The sequence below is a fragment of the Falco naumanni genome, chromosome 9 (assembly GCF_017639655.2).
Source record: "Falco naumanni isolate bFalNau1 chromosome 9, bFalNau1.pat, whole genome shotgun sequence".
NCBI lineage: Eukaryota > Metazoa > Chordata > Aves > Falconiformes > Falconidae > Falco > Falco naumanni.
The window spans coordinates 35,792,388-35,818,313 of NC_054062.1; the positions used below are offsets into that span (position 1 = coordinate 35,792,388).

A 25,926-nucleotide genomic window follows, 5' to 3' on the forward strand; every position below is an offset into this window, starting at 1 on the left:
TTAGAGTACGTATGTACTACTTATGTATTCTAAACAAAACCTGCACTTCTTAGTGTTTTTGCAAAGATTACAACCTCCTTTCCTCTCAAAACTTTTTGGAACATAGGTAGGAATACCCAGAGGCTCCAAGTACGCATTGTCCATATATTGTTAGGGACTGTTCAGACTACACTGCTGATGTGCTGCTTATGTTGGATTTAACCGATGTACTTTAAAAACTCATTTTTGTCCCAGTCTCTATAGCCTCTATCTACCTGTTTTTCTTCAAATGTCACTAATTTAAGAAAGAGAATGCTGGTTTTTATATGCTTGAAAGTGCCATGGGATTACCACTGAAAAATAATGATGATTTAATGAAATCACTGTTGTGTTGGACATTTCTCAGCTTTTGGGTTTGGACTTGGACAGTATGGAGTGTGTGAAGTGATCCTGTTTGACTATGTAATCTTACAACACAAAGTTACTTTTTCTCTTTTCTTACAATGAGTTTGAATAGCCTCAGGGTAGTGTAAATCAGACATAGCTTCTGTGCTCTGTAGCTCTGTCTTGTCTTCTGTTCTCCTCTCTTGACCACTCAGTGGGTGCAAGCAGTTGCCTTGAGAAGGGGATGGGATTCTCCCAAACCAGGAGAATCTTATAGCTGGCACCTGCTCTGCTAACAGAAGCTTAATGTCTTTAGGCAAGGAAAAGTAGTGGTGCAGGGATCACGGCATGTCATTTATTGCCGTCTTCTGACTTCAGCCAGCGGCATGGCTCTCTGGCTTTCGTTATCTGCCATAGTTTCATGATACGGTGTATGAGGATCCAAGTCTTTCTAAACCTGGATTATCAGAAGGATAATCTGGAAGCATTCTGGCTCATCTCGCCCAAGTTCCTGCACTCAGCATAGCGTAATGAAGCACCAAGATTGAAGTCTTCTGTAAGAACCTTCACCCTTGATACTTTCATTTTTGAGTCTTGTTTGTTTTGTTCATCTCAGTACCCTTGAGTTTAAATTGTGTCAGTGTATGTCTGCAGTAGCAGTTATGTGTTAGTTCCCACCTGAGGTTTCCTGAGTGTAGCAAAATTGTCCTGTATATTTAATTTGCTGCTATTATGGAAGAGCATAAACAAAGTGTATTAGTAATCTTGAAAAAAAAAAAAAAAATCACGAGCCAGAATTTGAAAGTCTTCAACAAACAAAACCAAGCCCCAGATCTGCAAACTCATTTCAGTTCCAAGTACCCTTCTCATTCTTGCCTTTTGAACAGGAAACAACTCTGCCATAATTTATCATTTCGTTTCTCTTGTAATTACAGAACAAACCTTGCCTGAAGTATTTACTTTGCCTTTTCTGCTTAGCTTTCCCATTCTCTTTTTTTATGATTTTGGTTTTGTTCTTATTAACATTTTTTGCAGACACACTGTCACATCAGATTTGCTCTTTATGTAATATAGTTTACTACAGCATCCCATTTTCTCTTATGGTATCAGCACAATCTGACATAAAGCCTTTTCATGTATGATTGCACTTAGGTTTTCTTGGATCCCATTAATGTGGTTTTGTTCAATTGTTATTTTAGTTGCTTTTAATATATAGTAGTCATGTGATAGTAGAGATAATTTGTCTAAACTGGAACCCATCCTTTAGTTAGAAATGAGCATATACACCCTTTAATATCCCCAAAAGATAGACATTTAAACGTGTAGCTTCAGTGCGATAAATTTTAGTAATTTGATAAAGGAGGTATCCACAAATGTTTGTTTTTAGGCAGTGCTTGTTGTGGCAGTTTGCAAGCATAGCACACTGAAGTGTATTTGACATAACGTGTATTTTAAAATACATTTATTTACATACAAAAGATGATGGCGAACTGAAGTTATACTTCCAACACAGAGTTATTGAATATGTTTTATACTTTCATTAACAGTTGAGATTTGAAAAAAATTCACTCCCCCCCACCCCTGCCACCCATTGGCATATATTTTTCCTTGTGATTTTAGAATAGGGATGTAGGGATATCTTTTGCTGCAACAAGAGTGGAATGGGAGAGATTACAGAAGAAAGCTTACTTTCTACCATACTGTTCATAGTACAATAGCAAGTATTTTATTCATGAAAACCTGAAGATAAATAGGTCTAATGAGTATCAACATTATCTTTGTTCTCAGAATCTCATTCACAGTTTGACTATATGCTAAACTCTCTCCATGGTGTTTCTTAACATTTTTTTTCCATGGTAACTGTAAATATTTATGTTTCATATTATGAGAAGCTTTGGTTTTCTTTGGTTGGCAGTGCTTGAACAGGTGGCTGTCAAATATAGTAAGTTGTCAGGTTAGTGGCTTGGTTTTGTGCATTTGCTATTTTCAGATTTCTATCAGATCCGCTTGCAGTATCAGCAGTTCTTTCAGTCCGAAGAACTTTTATGAAGTAAATCAGATTCAGCTTGGCATATTGTAATCTGTACTTATATTTGCATGTGTGTGCATGAGTATTGCAATGTGTTTGAATAATATGCCTATGTGTATCGTCAAATACATAGATATATAGTTAATAGCAACAAAACTTGAAGCAGCAGGGAGATGGTAGAATTAAGATTCTTCATCACACCTATCATGTCCTATCAGTTGGGATACATAAAGCACAATCCTTAAATGCATACTTAAATACTATGTTTTCTCCACATGAATGATGTTTTGTACACCACATAGAGTCACTCAACAGCCCCTTTCAGATTTTTTTCAATTTACTGATGGTTACTATTGGGAGGAATTTGTGTCCAGCTGTTTCCAAGAGGACAGTGTAAGTGGGTAACAAGCTGTATCTGGGCCTTTCAGTAAACTGTTGAAAGGAGCCATGCTACAGTAGTCAGAGGCTGTTGTAAGAGTCCTCAAAAACTTCTGTGGCTGGGCTGAGATTGTAACTCTAGATGCTGCTGTGTTGCCACCGGGAGCTCCAGAATCACTTGTATTAAAATGCAGCATCTTTGAAGAATCGGGAGATGATGATGATGATGTGACTTTTGGCAGCTGGCACTACCACCAGTAATTGCATGAGAAACTTCAAAAGTATCTGCCAGCTAATAAATGAAAATGGTAGCTGACTGCACCTGTTGAGATTATATATAAGGACTTGCAAAGAATAAAGAAGGCTTCCTTGCCAATAAACTGTTCCGTGAAGTTTGCAGTCTGTGTGTGAACTTGACTTCCACCTGTCTTATTATTCTTTATGTGCCAGTCCTGTGGCTGAGAGTTCACTGAACCAGTGGCAGTTACTCAGACCTACATACACTACCTTGAGAAGCAATGAGGGAGGTCTGAGAGCAAACACTCTGTAGCTATTATAAGGAAAAATTGTAATCTTATGTAGTGGTGCATGCTTGTGCCCACTTTCAGACTGGTGCAAGCAGACAGCATATCTTTGGAGACCCTGGTTCCAGGTCATTATAACACAACCTCAATATTTATTTAATACAAAAGCATCTGTCTAATTTTACATGTACATTATAACTAGTGAACAATATTACAATGAGCCTACTTAATATTTTGCTTTTAATCTTCTGACTTTGTGTATTTTTAACATTCTTTAAACTTGGCATATAATTCAGTAATGCATTTATAGAAAGAGGCGGTTACTCATTAGTTTTGAGCCATGTATTTCATTTATTTCATTGAAAGTGAAGGAATGAGCATAAAGTTCTTAAAAGAAAAAAATGTTCTTTGAGGTCTGTGATACTACTGCACTGGTAAAAACCCTCACTATTGTATTTTTCTGATTTTTTTTTTTTTTTTTTTAAAGCTGATTTTCTCATCTTTTTTTTCTACTGTGCGGTAGCAGTGTACCACCATATCTCTGGCATTATGCCAATAAATGTATACCAAGTGGGTGTGGTGTTTTAAAGAAGCAGCATGCTTGCCTATCTTCAATACAGCCTTTGCTAGACCCTGGATTTGTAATTTTTATTGGATCTCTTGATAAGACATAAGTAGCATACATTTAAAAATGTTATCTTCCACTAAAAACCTAATTTGAATCTGTTAAGATTTTTTTGCTTCTGATGTGATGTGTATGTTCAGCAGTGGTAGTACATGAAACTAGCTAATGTCATTGGGTATTCAGACACCTTGCCTGGTTCTACTTCGGTTGGGGTAACTGATGTCATTACAAAATGCTGTTGCTGGATTGCCAGCTATTAATTTCTCTGTTAAAGAGCATTTATGGTACCCGTTGCTCCATTATGTATGGCTACCTACAAGCATGTACACTATTGTTAAAATCAATAGGCCATACCTCTAATGGGTATGTTCCTCTTGAGCTTTGAATTTCATAGGTCTGCATGATTCTTACCTTCTACAGCCACAAGTCGCCATGCCTCCTGTATCTTTTCTTCTACCTATGTGTTAATAGTTTTCCTTGAGCTTTCTGCTAATATCAAGGACTTTTCCTTACCCTTTACTTGATCTTCACTGCTGCATGTCACTTGAAAGCTTACTCTGTACAATTAATGATGCATCAGCACAGGATTTTAACTTACACACATCTCTCTTAAACCTTTAATGCCTCTTTCTTGCGCTCCTAGCTTTACCCAACATGAGTCCTAGTTACTTTTCCACTGATACCATTCCAGTACATACTTTTATATCCTTTTCTTTCTTTCTATACTATTTTCATGGAGCTGATGACAATTACATGCAAATTTAGATTAATTTATAGTTCAAAAATTATTTGGCTAATTAAGGGTGTAAATGGTTAAAAAAATGAAACATAGAACTTGGAAATCTTAATTTGGACAAAAATTTTCTACAGTGTTTAGAAGTTCTGTAGAAAAAGAGCTTCCAACATAAAGTATGATCACTTCATTAGAATGTCAGGAATGCTGAGTTTTAACTTTTCCACAGGTATATTGGACGGGGGGTTTTCTGTGTAAAAATAAATAGGGAAAAAGCCGTAGAGAATTTCTGCATAGAACTGCCCTGAATAGCAGACTGTCTTGATCTCATGCAGTATTCTGCAAATCCCTGCCCTGTAGGAGACTGTAATTTTCAGTTGTCTTCCCTGCATGGCATCACATACAGCTTCCCTTGCTCAGTTTGTTAGCTGCTACATTCTACATCTTTTTTTTTCTCTTACTTTTGTAGCACAGAAACGCAGGATCTTCAAACTTGTACTGAGAGTATAATCCAACAGCCACAGTAATGCTGTGTTTTCTCACTGTCCAAATCAATCTGCTAAATAAATGGCTACGCAGTGGCCTCTTTTTCTGGCAGTCGTCAGTGTAGAAGGATCATTCAAGTGCTCTTTTATCAATCTATTTCATATTCTTTCCCCTATAAGTGCTAACAGCAGAAACTATCTGAAGTAGAATAGATTTTCTTTGGTTAACTGTAGTGATTTAAAAAAATAACATTTGAGTATTGAAAGTATTTAGTCATGAGCTTCTGGGAATAACACCTTGGAGTAATTTCATTATGTTGCTATAAATAATGGTGGGTTTTATAAAGGAGTGACTGATGATACTGAATTCACCTGGTGAAGTGATCACAAGCTTTTGCTTTGCTGCAGAAATAGCATTTTGGACTTATACTAACTCAATTTATCCTTAGGTATGGAAGAATTTGGGTAGCTTAGCACCGGATGTTTTTCCCTGTTTATGACTCCTGTTGAAGATCATCGTTTTTTGATTTAGAGCACAGCGAAGACTGTTAAACAGTCTGGATGAGGACTGTCTCAGCAAATCTACTATATTTTATGTTGAATTTTCTTCCCCCTCCATCCCCTTCCTCCCTCTCATAACATCATATAATCTCCAGGAGATTTATATGATAGTTCATCATAGGAAAGTCTTAAGCTGCTGCTGTAGGATGAGATTATCTCCAACTAATTTCCTATTTTCCTGCTGCAAAACTGCTGGAAAACTTTGGTGAATTGTAGATGGGTATTCAATTAAAACCTTCCGTATTAGAAACTTTGAAAATTGCTTCTTAGTAAAAAGCAGATTAAGTATGCCTCTTTTTGTCAGTTCAATAGTATGGATGTTGCTGTGTTTCTAGTTACATTTGCCTTTCCTTCCTGCATCATCATCGAATGACAGTAACATCTGTTTAAAAGAAATTCAGCTTCTTGCCATTTCTTCCAGTAGTTTTAAAGTTGAAATAAAACCCAAAATTAAGTACAGTGACTTGTGTGATTTCTGGATCCAGTGTAAAGACTGTCATATTACAAATACGAAGTACATGTGGCTTTGGATTTTGCATTAGAAATAGTAAGCAATCATTATAATTGCTTTGTAACAGACTAATTATGATACATTAACTTCCTGTGACTCTCTTCCCCAAAGAAGTAGAAGAAAAATGCGGGGTTTTTTTAGGATCACCTTGGAATCATGCAGAATCTTTCTAATATTGCCAATGTGAAAAGTAAGACTAAAACTGATATAATGGTATATTTGCCTTATATATTCAAAAAGAAACAATACACACTGAAAGCTGCACAGTTTCCTCTTTCTCTCCTTTGGCAAAGTCGTTTTCAAGAGAATTTAAGATCCTTATTCTCTTACCAGAAACCAAGGATCCATCTCTGTCCTTTGAGACACCCTAGCTACCCTCCACAACTCAGTTGCCTGACACAGATGTTTTGGAGAGTGGATTAGAACGTGCAATTTTATGCATATTCCAGGAACATATTTTTTTTCTGAGAATTTAGGTTTAATTAGGATCTGAAAATTTCTGCTTTTTTTTTTTTTTTTTTTTTATTAAGGGGCTATACATTCTAAATATTTTTTCTGTGGTGTTTTTTTTTTTTTTTTTTTTTTTTTTTTTTTTTTGGCTGTTTTATGTGTGCTCATTTAGAATGTTTATTTTGCAGTATTATGAACTAGATATAACTGAATGCTAAAAGAGAGTTATACTGAGAGGCTTTAAATTCAAGGCTTTTCCTGCATATTGATTGAGAAAGGGTAATTCACACAGTGAGGAAAGCCCTCAGTACTCCAATTGATATCGATGGAGGTTGAGGTAATTCATTCCTTATGAGGTACTTCACATCTCCCAGCATTAGGTCTGTAGGGAGCTGTCCATGATGGCTTGAAGAGGAAAAAAAATGACAATCTCATATTGAAGCTGTGGAGGAGAAAAAAATATCTATAATGAGAAACAGTTCCACATGAAAGATTCCTTATTTGCTCAGTTGCATGTGATTTTCCATACCCTTGTTATTTTTTTATTTCTTGGCTCTTCCCCACCCCACTGCACCCACTTGTTTATCACAGAATTAGGTTTTCTTGAGTCAGGTGTCTTTTAAAAACATGCACTGGGCTTGGTTTATTAGAATAGGGAATCTGTGCTACCAAGTAAATATAGTGGGGTTTGACTTAAAATACTTGTGGGTTATTCATTCTTTGTGTTTCCTATATTAACAAAGAAGGGTAATAAATATACTTGTAAATGAATTCCTTTTGCAGACTTTTGATGTACAGTAAAAATATGCTTTGAAATGGTGTATGAAAAGACCTGGGAGCTTTTGTCTTTTCAAAGGAATTTTTGTTCTTTAAAATGTCAGAAATGTCAAGTCCTGCCTTTACTGTCTTGTCAGAGGATTCCTTGAATAACTTCTAAAATGTTCATTTAAGAGATTTCTCAGGCAGCAGTTAATAAGGTGGCACTGCTGTGAATCCTTAAAGACTTTTGAAAAAAAAAAAATACAGAAAAACGTGCATATAATTGTTCATGCATCTAAATAGTCCCATTGTTTCAGTGAGATTATTTGCACTCAAAAAGTTACTCTTATCTGCTTCCAGGATGGGGAACAAAGAGGTCTTAAAAAAAGTTTGTTTAAAAGCATAAGACATACTAGAAAACTAGAATTGTAAACAACTGGCTTCCTTTTGTGTTCAAATCTGACACAAACTTGTCCATTGATACCTATAGCTTTGGAGAGGATCATAGTTTTGGTTTACTTAACTAGACATATGACCTTCAACAAGGGATCTTGTTTGTTACTTGGAACTTGTACTTTGAGGAGCAAGCTGAAAATTTTAAAGGTAAAATACTGTTTCCATTAATTCTGCATGTAAGTGGCAAATATTTCTAGGGCCTAGTGATATACAAACTGGTGCAAGGAAGAACAAAGAGGTTCTTAACAGCCTTTAAATGTCTTTGATTTTGCCTATTGATTATAAGAGGTTTTGTTCCTACTTTGCTGGGGACTCTGGGACTGGGACTGAACAGTAAGGGAACTGAAGGATTTAGCAGTCTAAAATGAGACAAGATGGCAGTAAGGAAAAAAACTTACTTGAGGGATCTCTTTTTTATGTTTGATCTAGGAAGCAGATGCATTTGGGTACAAAAAGCTGTTTGATGAGAAGACAGCTGAGGTAACGTGTTTTGGTAACAGGAGACTTATGCTGCCCCAAGAAAAACAGGGACCCCGGGGGGCATAATGCCAGAGAAGTTTCCGTTGCTGTCCGGCGCAGTTTCTGCAGCTAGCACAGGCCATGCAAAGAGCAAGGGGCAGGGAGGAGACTCACGCAGCAGCCTGGTGGCAAGCAGATTGACTAGAGTAAGGCCCACTGGTGCAAGAATCACAGAACAGTAAGGGTTGCAAGGGACCTCTGGAGGTCACCTAGTCCAACCCCCTGCTAAGGCAGCTTCATCTAGATCAGGTTGCACAGAGTCACGTCCAGGTGGGTTTTGAATGTCTCCAGGGAAGGTGAGTCCACAGCCTCTCTGGGCAGCCTGTTCCAGTGCAGTCTCAAAGTAAAGGTTTAGATTATATGGTTCTGGTTACTTGTTCCTCAAGAAGGAGGTGTTGGAGGGAGGGAGGCTATCCACGGAAATAGCTGCCCCGAGTACTCACTTTTGCAAGACTGTGAAAAAGACAGAGATCATCCAAACACTGCTGATCTGGACCTTTTGTGCTGTATTATGTTGTTCCTATCATCAGGATGTTTCTCGAGCCCTGCTGTTGTTCTTGTGGTGTGGATGCCCCAGACTTGGCACTTCCCACTGGTTTTTCATAGCTAAGCACTCATCTCAGATTTCTCCATTCTTCATGTGACCTTCAAGGTGACAAGCCCTTTGCCTTCTCCCAGCAAAGAATGTAAGCAGTGAAATTAGTTCTATTTACTTATTGATGGATGAAGTACTGAGTTAACTAATTTTGGCAAAAGAAAACCCACTGTAGTCAAGTTGACAAACACCTTGGCCCTTCTCTGTTAGTTCACATGTTTCAATATAAATGAAGATGCAACAGGATTGAACTGGATCTTCCCTTATAAAGGCCTATGGTTTTGGACTTTTTTTTGAGACAGATACTTGCAGTTACCTGTTGAATTACACAACAGGATTTGAAAGATCAGGGTTTCTCTGAGCTGGGTATGAAAAAAAAATAGTATTTGTCTTTGCACAAAAAATCCATTTGTTGAATTTTCCCAAGTAATGGCAACAGTGTTTCAACACACAAAAATTTGTGAAAGTGCTTTTTATACTTTTTTTTTCACCACTGTTACGTTTTTGTCTACAATTCAAAATTACTTTATAATTCAAAGAGATGAATCATTTATGAGCACCAAATACACCAGAAAATGTTTAATGTTAAATGCTAAATTGTAACAACAGACATAAAATGCCTGGTATCTCTATAGGAACTGTGACTTAATTCTAATATATTATTTAGGTTGGGTGAGGGTTTGTTGTTTATTTGTCTATTTATTATGGTACAATGTACGGGACCCTATAATTACCGAGTACAGAATTATTTTCAGCCAACATGTAGCCTGAAATGATCGGTCATTTAATTAGAGCTCTGACATTTATTAACTTATTATAGTATTGATTGGTGTTTACCTTTTAGCTTGACATTTCTTTGAATATTTCCACAGAGAACTGATCTCAGTAAATGTGCTAGACTTTTTAAAAATAAAATTGTACTTGGATACATTGAACTAAATCAGAAGATGTTTATCACAGAGTCGTGGTACAGCTGCTTGGCATAAACTATAAAAATCATGCTAGTGAGTTGTTTGTTTTTTTTTCTATTCAGTTTTCCCAAGATTGTGCAAAGAGCGGGACAGAGACATCCCAGGAAACAAAACAGTTTCTGGCTGTAGGTTTTTAAGTATGGAAATCTATTTTCAGGAGAGCCTTTGAGTACAATATGGATTAAGTTTATAAAGTTGTTTTTAATTGTGTGTGGGGTTTCAAACATTCCACTGAAGAATTACTGCTTTCTTTTAACTTCTGTTATTTTAAACCAATACGCAAGCCAGCAATGCAAGATGAACTTGCACCCAAATATCCTAAAACATCAGGAATGCCCTGAATCTCAAGCCTGCTTGTTTTGTGTGTTTACAAATAACTTTTTATAGTGGTGTTGAAGGAAAGAAATTCAGGGTGCCTATCAAGATAAATTACTTACTGCTTTGTAGTTTCTGTAGACCATGGCTCACACAGACATGTATAACACAACTGGGCTTATATTGATGTAGTCTGTTTATAATTTTATACTGCCCAGTACCTGCATATATTTATTCCTTTACAGACAACTTGGCTGAGGACAGTTCTTAAAAATTCCAACCAAGGCTCAAGTTTAAGGTTTTGCATTCCCTACTCCATTGTCACTTTTCTTGCATAGGGGACCAAGACAGATCCTGACCACTTCTGTTTCAGTCTAGATCCTAATTCAGGTGTTCTATCTCGAGGCCCTGCATAATGGCATGGGTAGAATCTCCTGACCGTGTTGTTGCCATACAAATACTTGAAGGAAACCTTTAGAACTAAAGTAGAATATTTTTAAAGTTTATAGCTAAAGACTCCAGCTGTCTGGAATATGGAATTCAGAAGACATCTGCTCTCATTGTGGGTGTGATAAATTAACATTGCTCCCTTCTACTCCACAACATTGTACAGCTAGAGTCTGCAGATGTGTTTATGAACATGTATGGCAACTTTTGAAAAACAATTACTTCATGTTTGAAACCTTGATACCTATTTCAGGTAGATATGTCAAAGCATCCAGTGTGCTTCATGAAGGCCTGTTACAATTTTCTTTTTATAGTTTGTGGGGGTTTTTAATATAAAAAATATTATTTTCGGGGATTGTTCACAAGACAAAACTTCAGCCTACCAAACTAGGTGTCTCCCACCACCCTCTATAGTGAGTAGAGGCTTAGGAGCTTCAGAGGTGATGCGAAAGTGATTACTTTCTCCGATGACTACAAAAGGACCTCAAGCAGTGTGGCCTTGCAAGATTTAAGTAAATCCTTGTGAATACTTTTATCACTAGTACATATCCAAACAAACGGGCTCCATTTCACTTGACCAGATCTTGTTTATTTTAGTCCTGCTAATGAGAGTACTTCAGTTCTGTGTTGTAACGGAATTCTTGATTATGGCTAAAGTGGGGGTGTTCTTTGATTCACATAATGAATACTAATAGCATTTGCTGTTTTAATACCTGTGGCTGATTGTATCCTTTTATATATCCTTTTTTATATTGTTGGTTTTTTTTAATAAATTTAATCTGTATCTATTAGCCTCAGTACTTGAAGAGATTATACGATCAATTCAGTAGTTCTGCCCAAATCTTCTTTGTAATCTACTGATCAGTTTTCAGATGGGAGATACTGTGTAACTATTAGGTAAACATTTATAGTGCTTCAGAACTATAAACAAAGTGAAATGAAAAACCTTATGAGAATTACTATTCTTTTGTTTAACTTATCTGTTCGACTCAGTGTAAGTATGAAGGTTGTAGAAATTACTGCTGTCCTTGTTAATACTGTTAACTGTTGGCGTGTGCCCCCCAAACACTCCACTGGAGATGTGTTCTTGAGTCCTTCAATGTTTTGTAGCTGATGCAAACATATTGGTTTGCATCTGTATAACTTGGAGTGCAGAAGGATCTGTAATGTCTGTGAAGGTTGTGATCCCCTGCTGATATAAATGAACTCCCTTAAAAACAGTGGAGACATGGTGATTTGTTTAAACTGAGAATCTGCCCATAGATATGTACTGTATTAAATGAAAATCCAACAGGAAAGATTTTCTGCACACGTGGTTTTTAAGTCATTCAGCTAATGTTGTTTGCTGGTGTGTGAAATAGATAGGCCTGTGTCATAGGCAATATTCAGCATTTATCTTCAGGCTATGCAGTGTTAATTGAAAATACTTGTTTTCACTTAGTGGAGTATTAATAACAATGTGACTTAGTGCTTGTAAAATGTTTCATATGTTAAAAATGCATTGAAATAGGAGCTGGATATTACTTGTAATGTCTTCACAAGGGAGCCATATAGCTGTTATTACATATATTTTACAGAATAAAACTGTAGCTGTCTGCAGGAAAAAAGGGAAATGAGTGAACTCAACTGCATGATTTTTGAAATCCAAAGCCTAGAATAACATGCATAATTTTCCCAGCCCTTCTCTTAATTCAGTCACATTGTACAAGAATGAACTATTTCAGATAGACTTGTTTTTAAGTACAGTACTCATGAGACTACTGTTAATTGACGAGCAGATGTAGACTTATATATCATATTTATTATGTACATATATAAAAATACATGTATATAAAATGTAACAGACACGTTACTGATAAGTGGAACGTTATGTAGAGAAGTTCAGATCACGTTTAGTTTCACTATGCCATTGTTTTAATATAGATTTTTTAAATATTAACTCTGGTATTTTTCAGCTATTAGAGAATGTAATCTTCTAGTGTAGATCTTGAACTGTTACTTTCACATACTTATTTGAGATGGAAGTCTGCAGAGGAATATAAACTTAAAGGAGTAATTCAGCATTCAGAGGTGCTTGGGACAAATGGACAATACTTCACAGAACCTGGACAATGTGGCACGAGGCCATCGATGTTTAAGAGTACTCCCACAACAGACTTTGTCATCAGGTGTCCCCCTGACTTTAACAGACTATACACAATTTTGAAATACTTAAATATTTGTAAGGTTTTATCGAAACAGTAATGTGTTTTTTTGACATTTAAATTTCTTTAAGGAAGAATGAGAGCCTGCAGTTAGGAGTTTACACACATTCTGAACCTGTCTACGTTCTACAGTTAGAAGCAGCATTTTACAGTGTATTTAGTTCTTGGGGAAAACATGAGGTGAAGAATAACTTCAATTATAGTGAGGTTTGCTTTGTAGACATTGACTATTGGCAATTACATTAAGAATTTGCAAATAAATTATTTCTTTCCTTGTTCACTGTTAAGTATTTTTATACCACTTGCTGAGTGAGGTTATTTCATACTAGGGGCCTCAAAGATTTAGGTTTGCATAGAGCCATTTGTATCATTAGTTGCCACCTTTAAAGTTACAGCTTACTAGAGAACTTTAAAAAAATCCCAATATTTTACATTGATTCTGTCGTTTTGGAAAAATAGGCTTTAAGTATAAAGCTTTTAAAGGATGTGCCAATGTGGAACTGCATCTGTGTCATCTGAAAATGCATGGGCATAAGCTGAGTTGTATTCACAACACTTTTACTGGTCCTGTTTAGCTAGCAGTTTCGAAGGGATCAATTTTGTGTTCAAGGCTGACAATAGCTTGCAAACCATAGTAGAAGAGTCATTATTCACTTCAGTTCCTATGCAAGCATTGGTATGAGAAATGTGGTTGTCTTACTGTGAAATAGAAAGTCAGTATCTACCTTTAGGGGATTCCCTGGAGGTTTCAAGGTGAAGTTCATACCTCTCTCCAAGACCTGTGTTTGATCATCTGTTCCCTGCAAAGACTGTAAGCAATTTCAGAAATGGAAAGTAGTAGGAAAATTTCTAAGTCACCCTGAATATATAAACTCTGTTTTTCAAAGTAATTGTTCCTTTCCATTGGTGGAGAATGTACTAATCATTTCAAGGCATTTATTACATCACGCATTAACTTTTAATGGGAAAATTATTTTCTGACCATCTCTGTTTTTTGCTTTAATATTAAGCATATTGCTCTGTTCACAGATAATTCTATTTTTTATTTTTATTTTTTAGCAAGGAAGCAACTCTGACTCAAGTATGGTATCTTATACGTAACAAGATTATACACCTAGGTGCCTACCAAGATATTACAACTTTTTTTTTCACTGGTGTTCATTTTATACGATTTACAAAACAAGACAGTCACGTTCATAATACAGACTTCCTATTGTACTATAACTGAAGCCCAAATATTATGGTCAGTATACATAGCTATTTCTTTAAAAGTTATGAGAAACTCATCCTTTCCCTGGAAATGTAACACGTATTGACTTAAGACTTTATGTAAAGACACTTTCACTGTTTGTAGTTTCTTTCTTTGGACCAGGGCAGTCCAAGGCAGTGAGCAATGGATGATTGATTTAGAGAAATAAAGTTCATCAGACATCTTGGATTTTCATATAGTTTCTGTACTAACATGAAAAAAAGATTATTCAAAACAGCTAGTAGCCTCAGAACTACTATGGTTTTATTGTATAGAAACAGTGCTGGGCGGTGCAATAAAAGTGTTAACTGCACTTTTCAAATAGATGATAATAATATAAGCACTTTCCTTATAGATAGAAATAAAACGTTAAGATTGTTCGGAAAGTATACAGCTGATTCTATTAAGATCTCTGAAATACGCCAAAAGCTCAGTCTTCTGTTGATGCTGAGAATGAATGTGCTGTTAAGTGAAGAGACTGTCCATTTTCATTGACGATGTTTGCATTGCAGTGTCTTGGATGTTTTGAAACTCACCCATTCTGTTTTACAGGAGTAAAATGATGAATGCTTCAGACTAAAGCACTACCAAACACTGTGGGCATCTGAATTTATAAAGTTTTGTAATGAGTTAAGATGATTTTCATATGAGTATGGTGATAATGGATTAGCATCAATAATAATAATTACAGAAGTAAACGTGGACTAAAAAAAAAGTATTATAGCAATTCAGAAGATAAAAAGCGCTTAATTTTGTTCCTATATACTGCTAGTAAAGGATATGTTTTGATTCAACAGATTATGCTTAACATCACAAATTGACAGTCAATGAATATGTGGTACTAGCTCCTGAAAAGTATAAAAATAAAAAAAAATCCTTAAGCATATATGATTTACCAAATGCTGTGATGAACTGAGGCCACAAAGAACATGCTTGCCAAGAGATGACAAATAACTATTGTTGTGTTTTCTATCATATTTATTACAGACTGACAAGAAAGAGAGAAGTAATGCCTTGAATGTTGCAATAGATAGTATGTGCAAGAAGACAAGAGACCTCCGCAGACAGGTAAGCAACCCAGGGAACTGAAAAGGTAAAAAAGGAGACTTGAAGTACACTTTTCCAAACTGCTATTTTCTGGTTTTGTAGGACTGCATTTTGAAAAAAAACCCACCAAGTTTTCTTCTATATTAAAAAAAGATTGAAGATAGTTACAGTATTTCACAGACTATATAAATACAAATTTTCAGAACTCTGGGGAAAAAACCCTACCAAATTATACTGGCTGAATATATGTACATACATAGGCAAAACTCTGCATATGTACATGTCTAAATATGTATTTGCTGTAGACATATATCACTAATATACTTTGAACATCAAGACTTGTTTTATTTTAAATGAGCTTGAATTATTATTGGTTGACGGAACAGATACCTTGAAGGGTCATTTAGCTCTTTACAGTTGTGAGAACTCATACAACAGAAAAAGGTCCTTGGAATACCTGGTCCACAGTCCACCCCACCCATTTTGTATCCCACTATCCTAAAACTACTGTAAGACATGGGCCAAAATCCAGAACTTCAGTGTACTGCAATAGGTGAGCAGTAGATATCAGCTGTGTTTACATCCTTTCTCTGCAGGGAACATCTTTGAGAAAAATTGAAAATAATGTTGAAACTATATAATGTGCCGCTTTAGAAAAGAGAGCTATAAAGCCAGCAGTTCTTTCAGCCAGGCTGCCCCAAGGCCACACAGAACACAAGCAAATGCTTCTTTCATCCTATGTCTAGCTGTGGCTATTTATCAGCTCTCTGGTAGAAGAATATCCCTCCCAACTCTGTGTACAGTCTTACAAGCCAACCTATGCTTCAAGATGATGAATAAATTTCTTCCTGTCTCCCATAATGAGCCAGGGGAAGCCTTGAAAGATGAGATTAATATAGTATAAATATAGCGTTTATAACTAGCTATCCAATTTCTGCTCATATTCCATCAAAAATATGTTCAGCTGAGACACCCAGAAACTTGCATCACAATCTCAGTGTGACTGGGAACTCTCTTCGTTCTGTCCTATAGTCTCTTCCATGAGATAATTAAACTCTGGTTTATAACAGTTTACTGCCTCTGTTACAGAGTTTAAAATCTGTTAACAAATTCACTTTTTTTTGTTTCTATAAACCTTTCTGAAATGTTGAGGCTGAATGTGATCATGCCCACTTTATAGTCAATCTAGAACCAATAGTTTTCTTTAACCAGAATAGCTTTATGGCTTCTTGACATTTTCCACTGGAAGATATTTATGAGAAATATTTCATCTACTTCCTCCAATTCTGTGTTCATACATGTGAATTGCATAATGATTGTTTTAGGAAGAGCGCTTACTGCATGTCTGACTCCTGGTCTGGGAAACGTGACATTGTGACTTTTGGGCCTGCAGATATTGCAATGGAGTCTTGTTTGCTTTCACTTATGAACATCTGTTATTTTGTCTCCCAGCACTTTTACTAGAAACATGAACACTGTTATTTGGCCTACTCTTACAGCTGTTCTAATATGCACATTTTTTTTACAATTAATACCATGTACCATAGCTTGTATTACATTAGGCATGCATAGTGGATTCAGGGTTATGGTGTGCACAATGTACTCTGCTTTCAGTCAGTTACTGGGATTGCCTCTGCAAAATTGGAATTGAAGATGAAACCTTGTGAAGTTGTGGTTTTCACATTTTTTCGGTGTAGTGCACAATAAACAAAAGCATCATGTAAGTGCAGGCTCCATCACCACCTGATTGTGAGTTATGGAACATCTTTGTAGACCAGAGTAAGTGAAGGAAGACTTGTATTTGGCAAGATTTGAAGGCAAAAATAGCTATCTCAGTGTACTGTAGAAGTTGTAAAAATCTCTGGTTTTTCAAATGAAATTATTTATATTCACTTCAGGAACTGGGCCAGTACTTGTGGGGATTTAAAACTATTCTTGTATTGTTTTGATTTTTATTTGTATTGTGCTAGAGATATGCATGTAATTTCTGTGTGTGCAGCTTTACTTAGATCATTGCTTTCCTGCCCAGTAAACTGTATGAATATTTAGGAAGGAATTCCCATTTCTAATTCTGAGAAATTACCATACTTGTTTCCTACCTCCTAGCTGTTTCCCAGCATAGCGTTGAATGTACTGCACGGATGTTTCTCCTATGGTTGTTCTGCAGTTGGTTGTTTTTTTGTAATGTTATTCTTGATGATATTCTTACATTTCTATGTTGCTTCTTCATCGTGGATAGCTTTTTCTGAACTCAAAGGAGATTGCCTTCCTGGCATCCCTTCTAAACAGGATACAGAGATCCCTCAGTAATAACTAATCTTAAGTTTTTCCAGGACTTACGCCAGTGTAGTCGTGTGCAGCTGTAGGCAAAGAGATGTAAATGCAATTTTCTGTACTCATTAAGATACTGATGTTTAATAGTGTCGCAAACAGCTGCTGGGATTTTATTCTCTACCCTTCACTGTTTAGTTTTTACAAACTTATGCCCCATGTTTTATAAACAACACGTTTCTTTGTTATTTTTAATGCACTATGATATCAAAACAAAAACTCTCCATGCTTCCGCTTCTGTAACAGTCTGCAAAAAGGGTAAGAATAGGACCTTGCACCTTAAAAATAAAACAATTTGTCAGACATCATCCTCTCTTTGCTTTACCTCTTCTGATGGTGTCTCTTACACTTAAAAATATGAGCAAAAAAATAATTATAGCACAATGACTTCCCTAGTACTGCCTGCTAGCACTGCTGCTGCTGTTCTTTGTCTGTTTATATGTCTCTCTGTATGGCTACTTAGCTTTTAGCATTTCACTCTAGAGGTGGCCAGAGTCAGAAACAGACTTACTTGAGTCATGGAAAAAATTATGATTAGGATGAAGAGAAATAGATATTGCTGTAGATATTCCTTTTTTCCTTTGTCTTTTTCCTTTCTTTGTTGAACATTGTATTTCTTCGTTCTTTAATGCTAGACAAGCCATATTTTGAAAATCTTAGCTTCATGTATTTTTTTGCATAGCTGAAAAAGGAACATAGTTTCAAACTTGTTTGTATTCAGCAAAGACATGGCATTATCTCTTCTTCTTTTTTTTTTTTTTTTTAAGAAGAGGCATTGCACTGTTTAATTGCAGAACAAAGGATTTCTTTAGAACAAAATAATAATTATAATTTATATGTGAAAGGTTAATTAAACCAAGCAAACCAGTAAAAAGCTACAGCAAAGAGTTATGTGAAGAGAGATAAAATTAGGCTGTTGGTTTGAAAATTAGATGCCTGAAGCTCACCACAAACGTGACTAAGGTCATCACAGTCACTGGTCCTCAAATAGTACATTAAGGCTAAAAAAGTGCTACAATCTGGGCTATGCAAAACCTAAAAATATATCTCTTGGAGATAATGAATCATTGGCCATGGATATGGTTCCACAGCTTTTTGTTGCTATTGTAAATTGAAATCTTAATGTTTAAAATGTGATTACTCAAGGTCATTTTTAGATACTTAATTTTAAGCAGATGAGTGTGTCTGTTTTCTTCATTTGGACTTTTCCAGCCTAGGAATTTTAACGGGTAACTTGGCAGGACTGAAGGTTCAATGTATTTTGCTCCTGGTAGTAAAACTTTTTATTATTTCTTTCTTTATATTTTTTAAAATTCCAGCCTGAATAATTCTAGGATTGTGAAAATGACAGTAAAAATCCAATTTTGTACTGGAATCCCATAGCCTTTGTCTTTGTAAATTACTATTGAGTGCATACAGCATATCCAGATAGTGTATCCTATAGTAATAAACTGCAGGAAGTTAGAAGACAAAAAACAGATCCAAATGTAAACTTACCTGTATTTTTTGGGAAGATTTGTTAGTCCCATTTGCCTGGTGAGTCAATGAAAGCTGGCTTGTAACGGTGAGGCTATCCAAAAGTTAGTGGTGGGATTCATATCCAAATCTTGTCTTAATAATCCACAGATTTCTTTATTATTTCAGCTTTGTATATTAACTTCCCTACCTACAAAGACAGAACTATCCAAAAGATTGTGGTTTTTTTTGCATTTTTCTAAGTGTAGCAGTCTTTACTTCTACTGAGTTTTCACATAGATATATTGGAGCAAAATGATAAGTGAAAATGTGTCGTTTGGCAACAAACCTGTCAGCATGCAAGAGCTTAAAAGCCTTTTGTGTTCTTCTCTGTTCTAATCAATATCTTTTATATGTATTGTAAAAACAGTTTTTTATTCCAGGAAATTCAGTGAACTTGATACTTCAGTTGCACTGCATGAATTTTACTATTGGTATATTTCTTGTCTATGATTAAAATGAACAATTGCCTTGTGTTGGTTTATAACATGGAAAATGACCTCTTAAGTGAAGTAGTGTCCCACTGATCAGTTATAAGCTTACATGAAACCTAATTTAAGAAAGGTAATTTGTAGCAGAATATTACACTTCTTCAACAAATTAAGAAATTCAAGAACAAATAATTTAAATAGAGAAAATTGAACTTCAGACTCACTTATAGTTCTTCTTGCTCTATTAATCTGTTACCAGGTGGCATAATCAGTAACCTCATTGATATAATTACCATGAAGGCTACCATTTTGCTAATCAAACTGTATCATTGAGTTTTCCAACAAGATAGAAACTATTTGGGTAGTTCTGCAATTAGGAAAACATGCGATATAGACTATTTCATGAGTACAAACACAATTAAATTAACTTTTTTTTTTTTTTCTGGTAAAATGAAATAGCCTTCTCCCTCAGCATCTGAACTTCAAGAAAAAAATACCCAAGAGAGACTAGTTTTGGTCTAACAGTAATTTTTCATGTGTGGAATCACTGAAGTAGTCTATTCTATTCATTAAAGAACATGAGTATTTGTTTGACTACCTTGGTTTCAACAGAACTAGTACATGTTGTGTTTTATGTATCTGTACTCACACGCACACACACACACACATATTTAGATGGTGGTATATTAAAATTGTCCCTAAAATTAAACAGTGTAATAGATAAATTGCAGCTGTGGTAGGTTTCAGACACATAATCCTGCAAATAATGCAGGAATACAGTGTGTTATGTTATAAAATACTAATGGACAGTAATGAGAGTAGACTTTAATAAATAGTCTTATTAGCAGCTACTAATGTAATGCTTTCTTTTGCAGCTCCGTAAAGCCATTATAGATCACATCTCAGACTCCTTCTTAGATACCACTGTTCCACTCCTAGTTCTCATTGAAGCTGCTAAAAATGGAAGAGATAAAGAAATAAAGGAATATGCTGCTATATTTCGAGAACATACCAGCAGGCTTGTGGAGGTATGTTTGATGGAGTTGCACTTTTTTTGAATATATGGTATAACTGACTTGTCACTGCAGATTTCCTTTGCTGGCAGATATCATAAAACAATTAAGCCTGCCATTTCAGGGAAGAATAAATAAATGGCCTAGGGTAATAGTAAACATACTCACATTTTTTATATGATGGTATGCAGTAAGAGTGGATTTTGTGGTATCGGCATTTATGTAGTGTTTAATTGCATAGAAGTTAGCTGGTGGGGAATTCTAATTTAAGAAATTAGTGTAAGCCTTTCCACAAAGATACTCAGTGGGAATGGCATCAAACATGCTTCTACGGAGTATTAGCTCAAAGTGTTCAGAATACTTCTACCTAAACTACGTGAGATGCCATATTAGTGGTAACTGTTTGCCAGCTTTCTCACTTTGACAGTTTATAGCCTGTGTAATTGTATGCTGAAGAGGAAATGGTGCTCTGAGACACAGTTTAGGGCGATGAACCCTCTAGCAGGCTGGAGGCATATTGACGTATATGCTGAATAAATTCACTTGCATACGTAGTAGAGTCAGTATTTATTTCTAAAGGATATACTTCTTTATTACTTATGAAGGATATTTCTTTGTCACTTAAAATTTTGCAAGTAGAACCGAGGAGAGATTTTAGTTTGTTGGACAACCAGTCCTGCAAATGTGACTAAATATTCACTGACTTAACATTCACTCAAACTGGAGCTTTAAAAGCTGCTGGAATACTGAAGTAATGGATTTTGCAGGAGTATTATCTGAAGTGTCTGTAAGGAATGCGTTGTTAATTTTTGCAGGTTTTTTTAAGCTTTTAGTGCTTTTGTGTGCAGTAATACAAAAATGGGAAAAATCAATGAATTCACTCCGTGGCTGAAAGTTTACTTAGGAAAACTATTTGTCTCAGAATGAATTCATTAATCTCGGGTGATCTATAGATAATGAAAGACAAATAGGTGAACAGCTAAAGTAAAAGTAGGGTATTACATTTATGTTTCTCTTCATGGTCATGTAGTTACAGAATAACGGTAGTTGCTCAATGACCTTAAAGGTCTTTTCCAACCTAAACAATTCTGTGATTCTATGGTTATTCTCTGATTTACAAGACTGTATCATTTTGACTATGCAAAATCAAATGGAAGCTAAAACACAACCCCAAAGTTTTAAAAAGTTTTTCAGATTTTTAATACTGAAGCTAAACCAGTCTGAAGTGGCTTGACTTTTAGAAAGAATAGGTGATCTCTGAAGATTGGTAACTTTACTGAATTTGGAATTGAGTCCAGGTCAGCTGACATATCCAAATCATTATTCAGTTTAGAACATGTGAAATTCTATATTCATCTCCTTTCACAAGTTTGAATTTGTTCCCCAGATGTAAGGAGTAGCCTGCCCTCAGGGTAGGTTTGTGATTAAAAGGGCTGATGGCTGCACAGGTACACTGCCTTAAAAAATCTAGAAGGACATGTACCAGCTGCCTGTGAACAGAAGACTGCCCAGAAGATTGCTATTCTTAGTGATGTAGGAATAACTATAGTAAAGTTTCACAATGCCAGCATGGTTACTACCTAGAAAGAAGAGGGGAACAAAATAAAGTCAAATGTTCTTTTTCAGCACAGACTTGACTAGTCCATTTTGAGGTGTCCCTTCTGCAAAGTGATAACCAGAAGACAATGATGCCCTCAAAACTTACAGAGATTGCCTTTGTTCACCTCACTGAATGATTAACTTCAGAACCTTCTGTTTTTACCTAAACTTATTACTTAAATGCTATTAAGCAGAGAAGTCTAAAGAGGGAAAGTATGTGTATAGTTCATGAATTTAAATACTAGTGGAGATTCATTTAAGCAGATTCTTCTGAGGACATCAGATATACTTATTTTACAAGCAAATTACTAAATCATGAACAAATCATGTGAGGGGATAAAAGCAAGAGTCTCATGACTGTTCTATAAAAGGGGTTCTATTACATGGTAGACTAATCTTACCGTATGTGTAAATATACAGTGTGTGTATACATATTTATGCTGTGACTTTATATGCTGCCTACAGTGAAGAAAACATACTTTTTAAAATGTTTTAAGCAACTGGCTTTCAGAGAGGCTGTGCACAGTGCCACCTGCTATCGTTGGATTAGTTTTTCCAAATTGTGGCTTTATCGTATGCTGCTATTGAAAATTAACATAAAATAAAATTGAAGTTATCTTCTGGATATCTACTAGAACTGAAGTATCTTATTTAAAAGTTGCTTATATCGGTTTAATGCACTTACCAGTATTTCTTAAGTGAGAGCTTGATTGATGGCCTTTGGATAAACTGTAATGCTAGATACTTGAGCAAATGAACTGGTAGTTGTACTTCATCTGTCAACTTCTAGCCTATCAAATGTGAAACAAAACAAAAAAAATAAATATTAACAGCTAAGCAAGTGGCCACAAAGGGGCTTTGTACACATTAACAATTTATCTGATTTTTAAGAAAAACTCAGTCATTTCCAACAGCATCATCAAACAAAAAGAATTATGGTAGCTGTTTTGTGGAAGGTGTAATTCCAATTCAATTGGTATAAATGTAATAGCATTTAAATACATTACAGCTGTAAATCTGAAGTGTATTTTGGGTTTTAGTGGCCTAAAACCTGTTAGGCTGAAAATATATATTTTTTAAATTGGCAGTAGTAGAGCACTGCACTGTTGCTTCAAGTTGTCAAGGAACATAACAGACTTAAATTCTATTAGTCTTAGTTTTCACAAGCGTATGTGTTTCAGAAATACACACATACTTCAGAAACTGAAAAGTGGCAAATATGTATGGAGCTTGGTTTCCAACTGAACATAGGTAATGGATATTCCTCAGAAATCAGGTATAGCTAAAAGTACTACCAAAATCAGGGAGCCAGATTCTGCAAGGGCAAGACAGATATGAAGGAGATGAGTTGGCTTTGAATCCTTGCTACTTCAATTATACATTCATTGATCAAAGAATTTACTTTTTCTTGGTGAAACTTCTAATGTATAAATATCACCTGTCCTCTTTGGGACTGATGCCCAGCCTTTTGCCAGGGATATGTTTCATAATATGATGTTGTCTGCAATCTGTAAGATTTTAAGTTGGATGACAGAGTAATTCAAATCCAGCCCTGTACAGTACTTGCAGAGTTTATGAGAAAGTTGTCAGACATCTTTGTATTTTATTAGAAGGTTCTTAAATGACAGATATGATTTGCGTGTTTGCAGGAGAGTCCTCACATTCATTCCTTTGTTATTTATTTCCTTCACTGTTGTAAAAGCCAACAAACAAATCCCCGTACAGCTTTCAGGTTATGAAATATAAATCTGGAAAGCTAGTCATGTGTGGTAGTGCAGAATTGGGCTTGATCTCTGAAACAGAGAATAACTTAAGTGTTGAAGTGCAAGATCATGGGTGGCATATATCTGGCTATGGAATACTAGCAGAGACAATAGTTGAATGTAAAATATTTCAAAATTAAACAACTAAGAAGAGATTGTTGCAAAAAATGGCATAGGACAGTAACAGTACTAGAGAAGGCTCGTAGGTGAGGTAGGTAAGACACCAGACAATTGTATTATAACTATGAAGGCAGATTTAGCATCCACATGTAGTTGTGACATCCAAGGAGTTGGATGGATTGTGGGCACCAAATGATACAGCAAAGGCCAGTGATGCAAACAAGACTGCCCAGATGGTTAAATACAAAATACCTTATTTATCAGAAGAAAAAAGTTTTTTGTTTTTTGTTGTTGTTTTTTTTTTTTTCCTCAGCTGCAAATAGCTTTTATGGAACACTGGATATATTGAAGCTGCTAGCAGGCTTTGAGATGTGAAAACCAGCTCAGGTGCTGGCAGTCTCTAGTTTTTGTCTTGGAGAACAAAAGCTAAGAAAAAAGAAATTTACATTCTCACTGTCGTTGTGTCCATCCCCCCCCCCCCCCCCCCCCCCTTTTTTTTTTTCCCGAATGTAAAACACCCTAGGTGTGGATCTGAGCCCATTGTAAAACTTTTGACATCCATAACATCCCATGGTAAAGATTTCCACAGCTTGACTATGTGTTGTGTAGAGAAGTATCTGTGAACCCCCCACATGATCATTTCATTTGCTGACCCTGAATTCTTGTATCAGAAGAGAAAATGAACACCAGGCCCTGTTTTCCTTGTCAATTCCACTAGCAGACCTCTGTCATACCCTCCTTCAGTTGTCTGTTTTCTAAGTTGATTATTTCTGGTCTTTTAAACTTTTCTTTGTTTGGATGCCATGAAAAGGTACCTTTGCCAGCACCTTCCAGCTCATGAAGGTGGTAGGTCAGAACTGTGCATACTATTCATGCATGATAGTCAAGATATTTCATTATGTTCTTTTCCCACATCTGTTTAATTCCTAACAGTTTTTCTTCTCAGTGGCTGCTAAACACTAAACTGCAGTTTTCACAGAAAGTTTGTATGGTTTTCCCAAAATCTTATTCCTAACTAGTAGTAGTCTGCTGCGGTCCATTTTATATATGTATAATGCTGGATTTATTGTTTTTTTCCAAAATTACTTTGTATCTCTCTAGATTGAATTTCATCTTTTGTGTTATCTTATAGTACCATGAGGTCCTTTTGCAAGTCTGCATTAGTTATCATTAGTTATTTACTCCTCTGAATAACTTGGTAAAAGATGCATTAAAAAAAAATTTAAAAAATTAATGTGGACACTGTGACCACAAGGAAATTTCTGGCTCATGGCTTTCTCCCAGTTTCCTGCTGGTTTGTTCCTGAGGTTGAAAAAAGTGATGCTAATCTATCTGCATCAGCTGAGAATTACTGGTTACTCAACCACCCCGATTGTTGGAGGAGTTGTAGGATCTACATGCCTGTATCTTAGTACTGCATACAGAGTACAATTAATAGGCTAGCTCTTTCAGAATACTGCCGCTGCGCGCCCCCTCCGCCCCCATCACTTCACTTGTTGTTTCACTGCTTTTTTCTTCTTTCAAAGTCGAAAAAGTCAGGTAGGTATTCTGAGATTTCATTGTGTTGGTGTTTTTTTAATTTAAAACCTTATTTACCCGGTTTAATCTTAACCCGAGATAAAGATTTCCCACAGAAGATTTATCTTGCTTATATTAAGTGCCTGTCTTTCCTTTGACTAAATGACTAGTTTAGTCTGGATGTCTAATTTCTGGATAGCTGAAGTGAGGTGAGATGAATTGTAACTTGATAGATGAGTGTTCATCTGTTTTGGGACATATGTTATGTTGCATTTTTTTGTGTTCTGTATGGCAGTTTTTAATCAGGTGTATCCTGTTTTTCAGGGCATATTTTTTTTAATCTGTCTTTGAAAGATCAAGGATGTTTGAATAATAGTTTGTGATATTGTTTTGTATGTAAATACAATTGAATTAG

General features: G+C 35.8%; 1 protein-coding gene across 3 annotated transcripts in view; it reads left to right on the top strand.

Moving 5' to 3' along the window:
• The window catches only part of CTNNA3 (catenin alpha 3), a 509,885-nt gene that overhangs the window by 294,850 nt on the left and 189,109 nt on the right, over nucleotides 1-25,926 (top strand). For 2 of the 3 annotated variants that reach the window (XM_040606308.1, XM_040606309.1), the window contains 2 exons: nucleotides 15,162-15,242; nucleotides 20,374-20,526. In XM_040606308.1, coding sequence (XP_040462242.1) covers nucleotides 15,162-15,242; nucleotides 20,374-20,526 — 234 coding nt within the window. Of the gene's footprint in view, nucleotides 1-15,161; nucleotides 15,243-20,373; nucleotides 20,527-25,926 lie in introns of those variants that run through there. The other variant, XM_040606311.1, reaches the window with a different exon arrangement.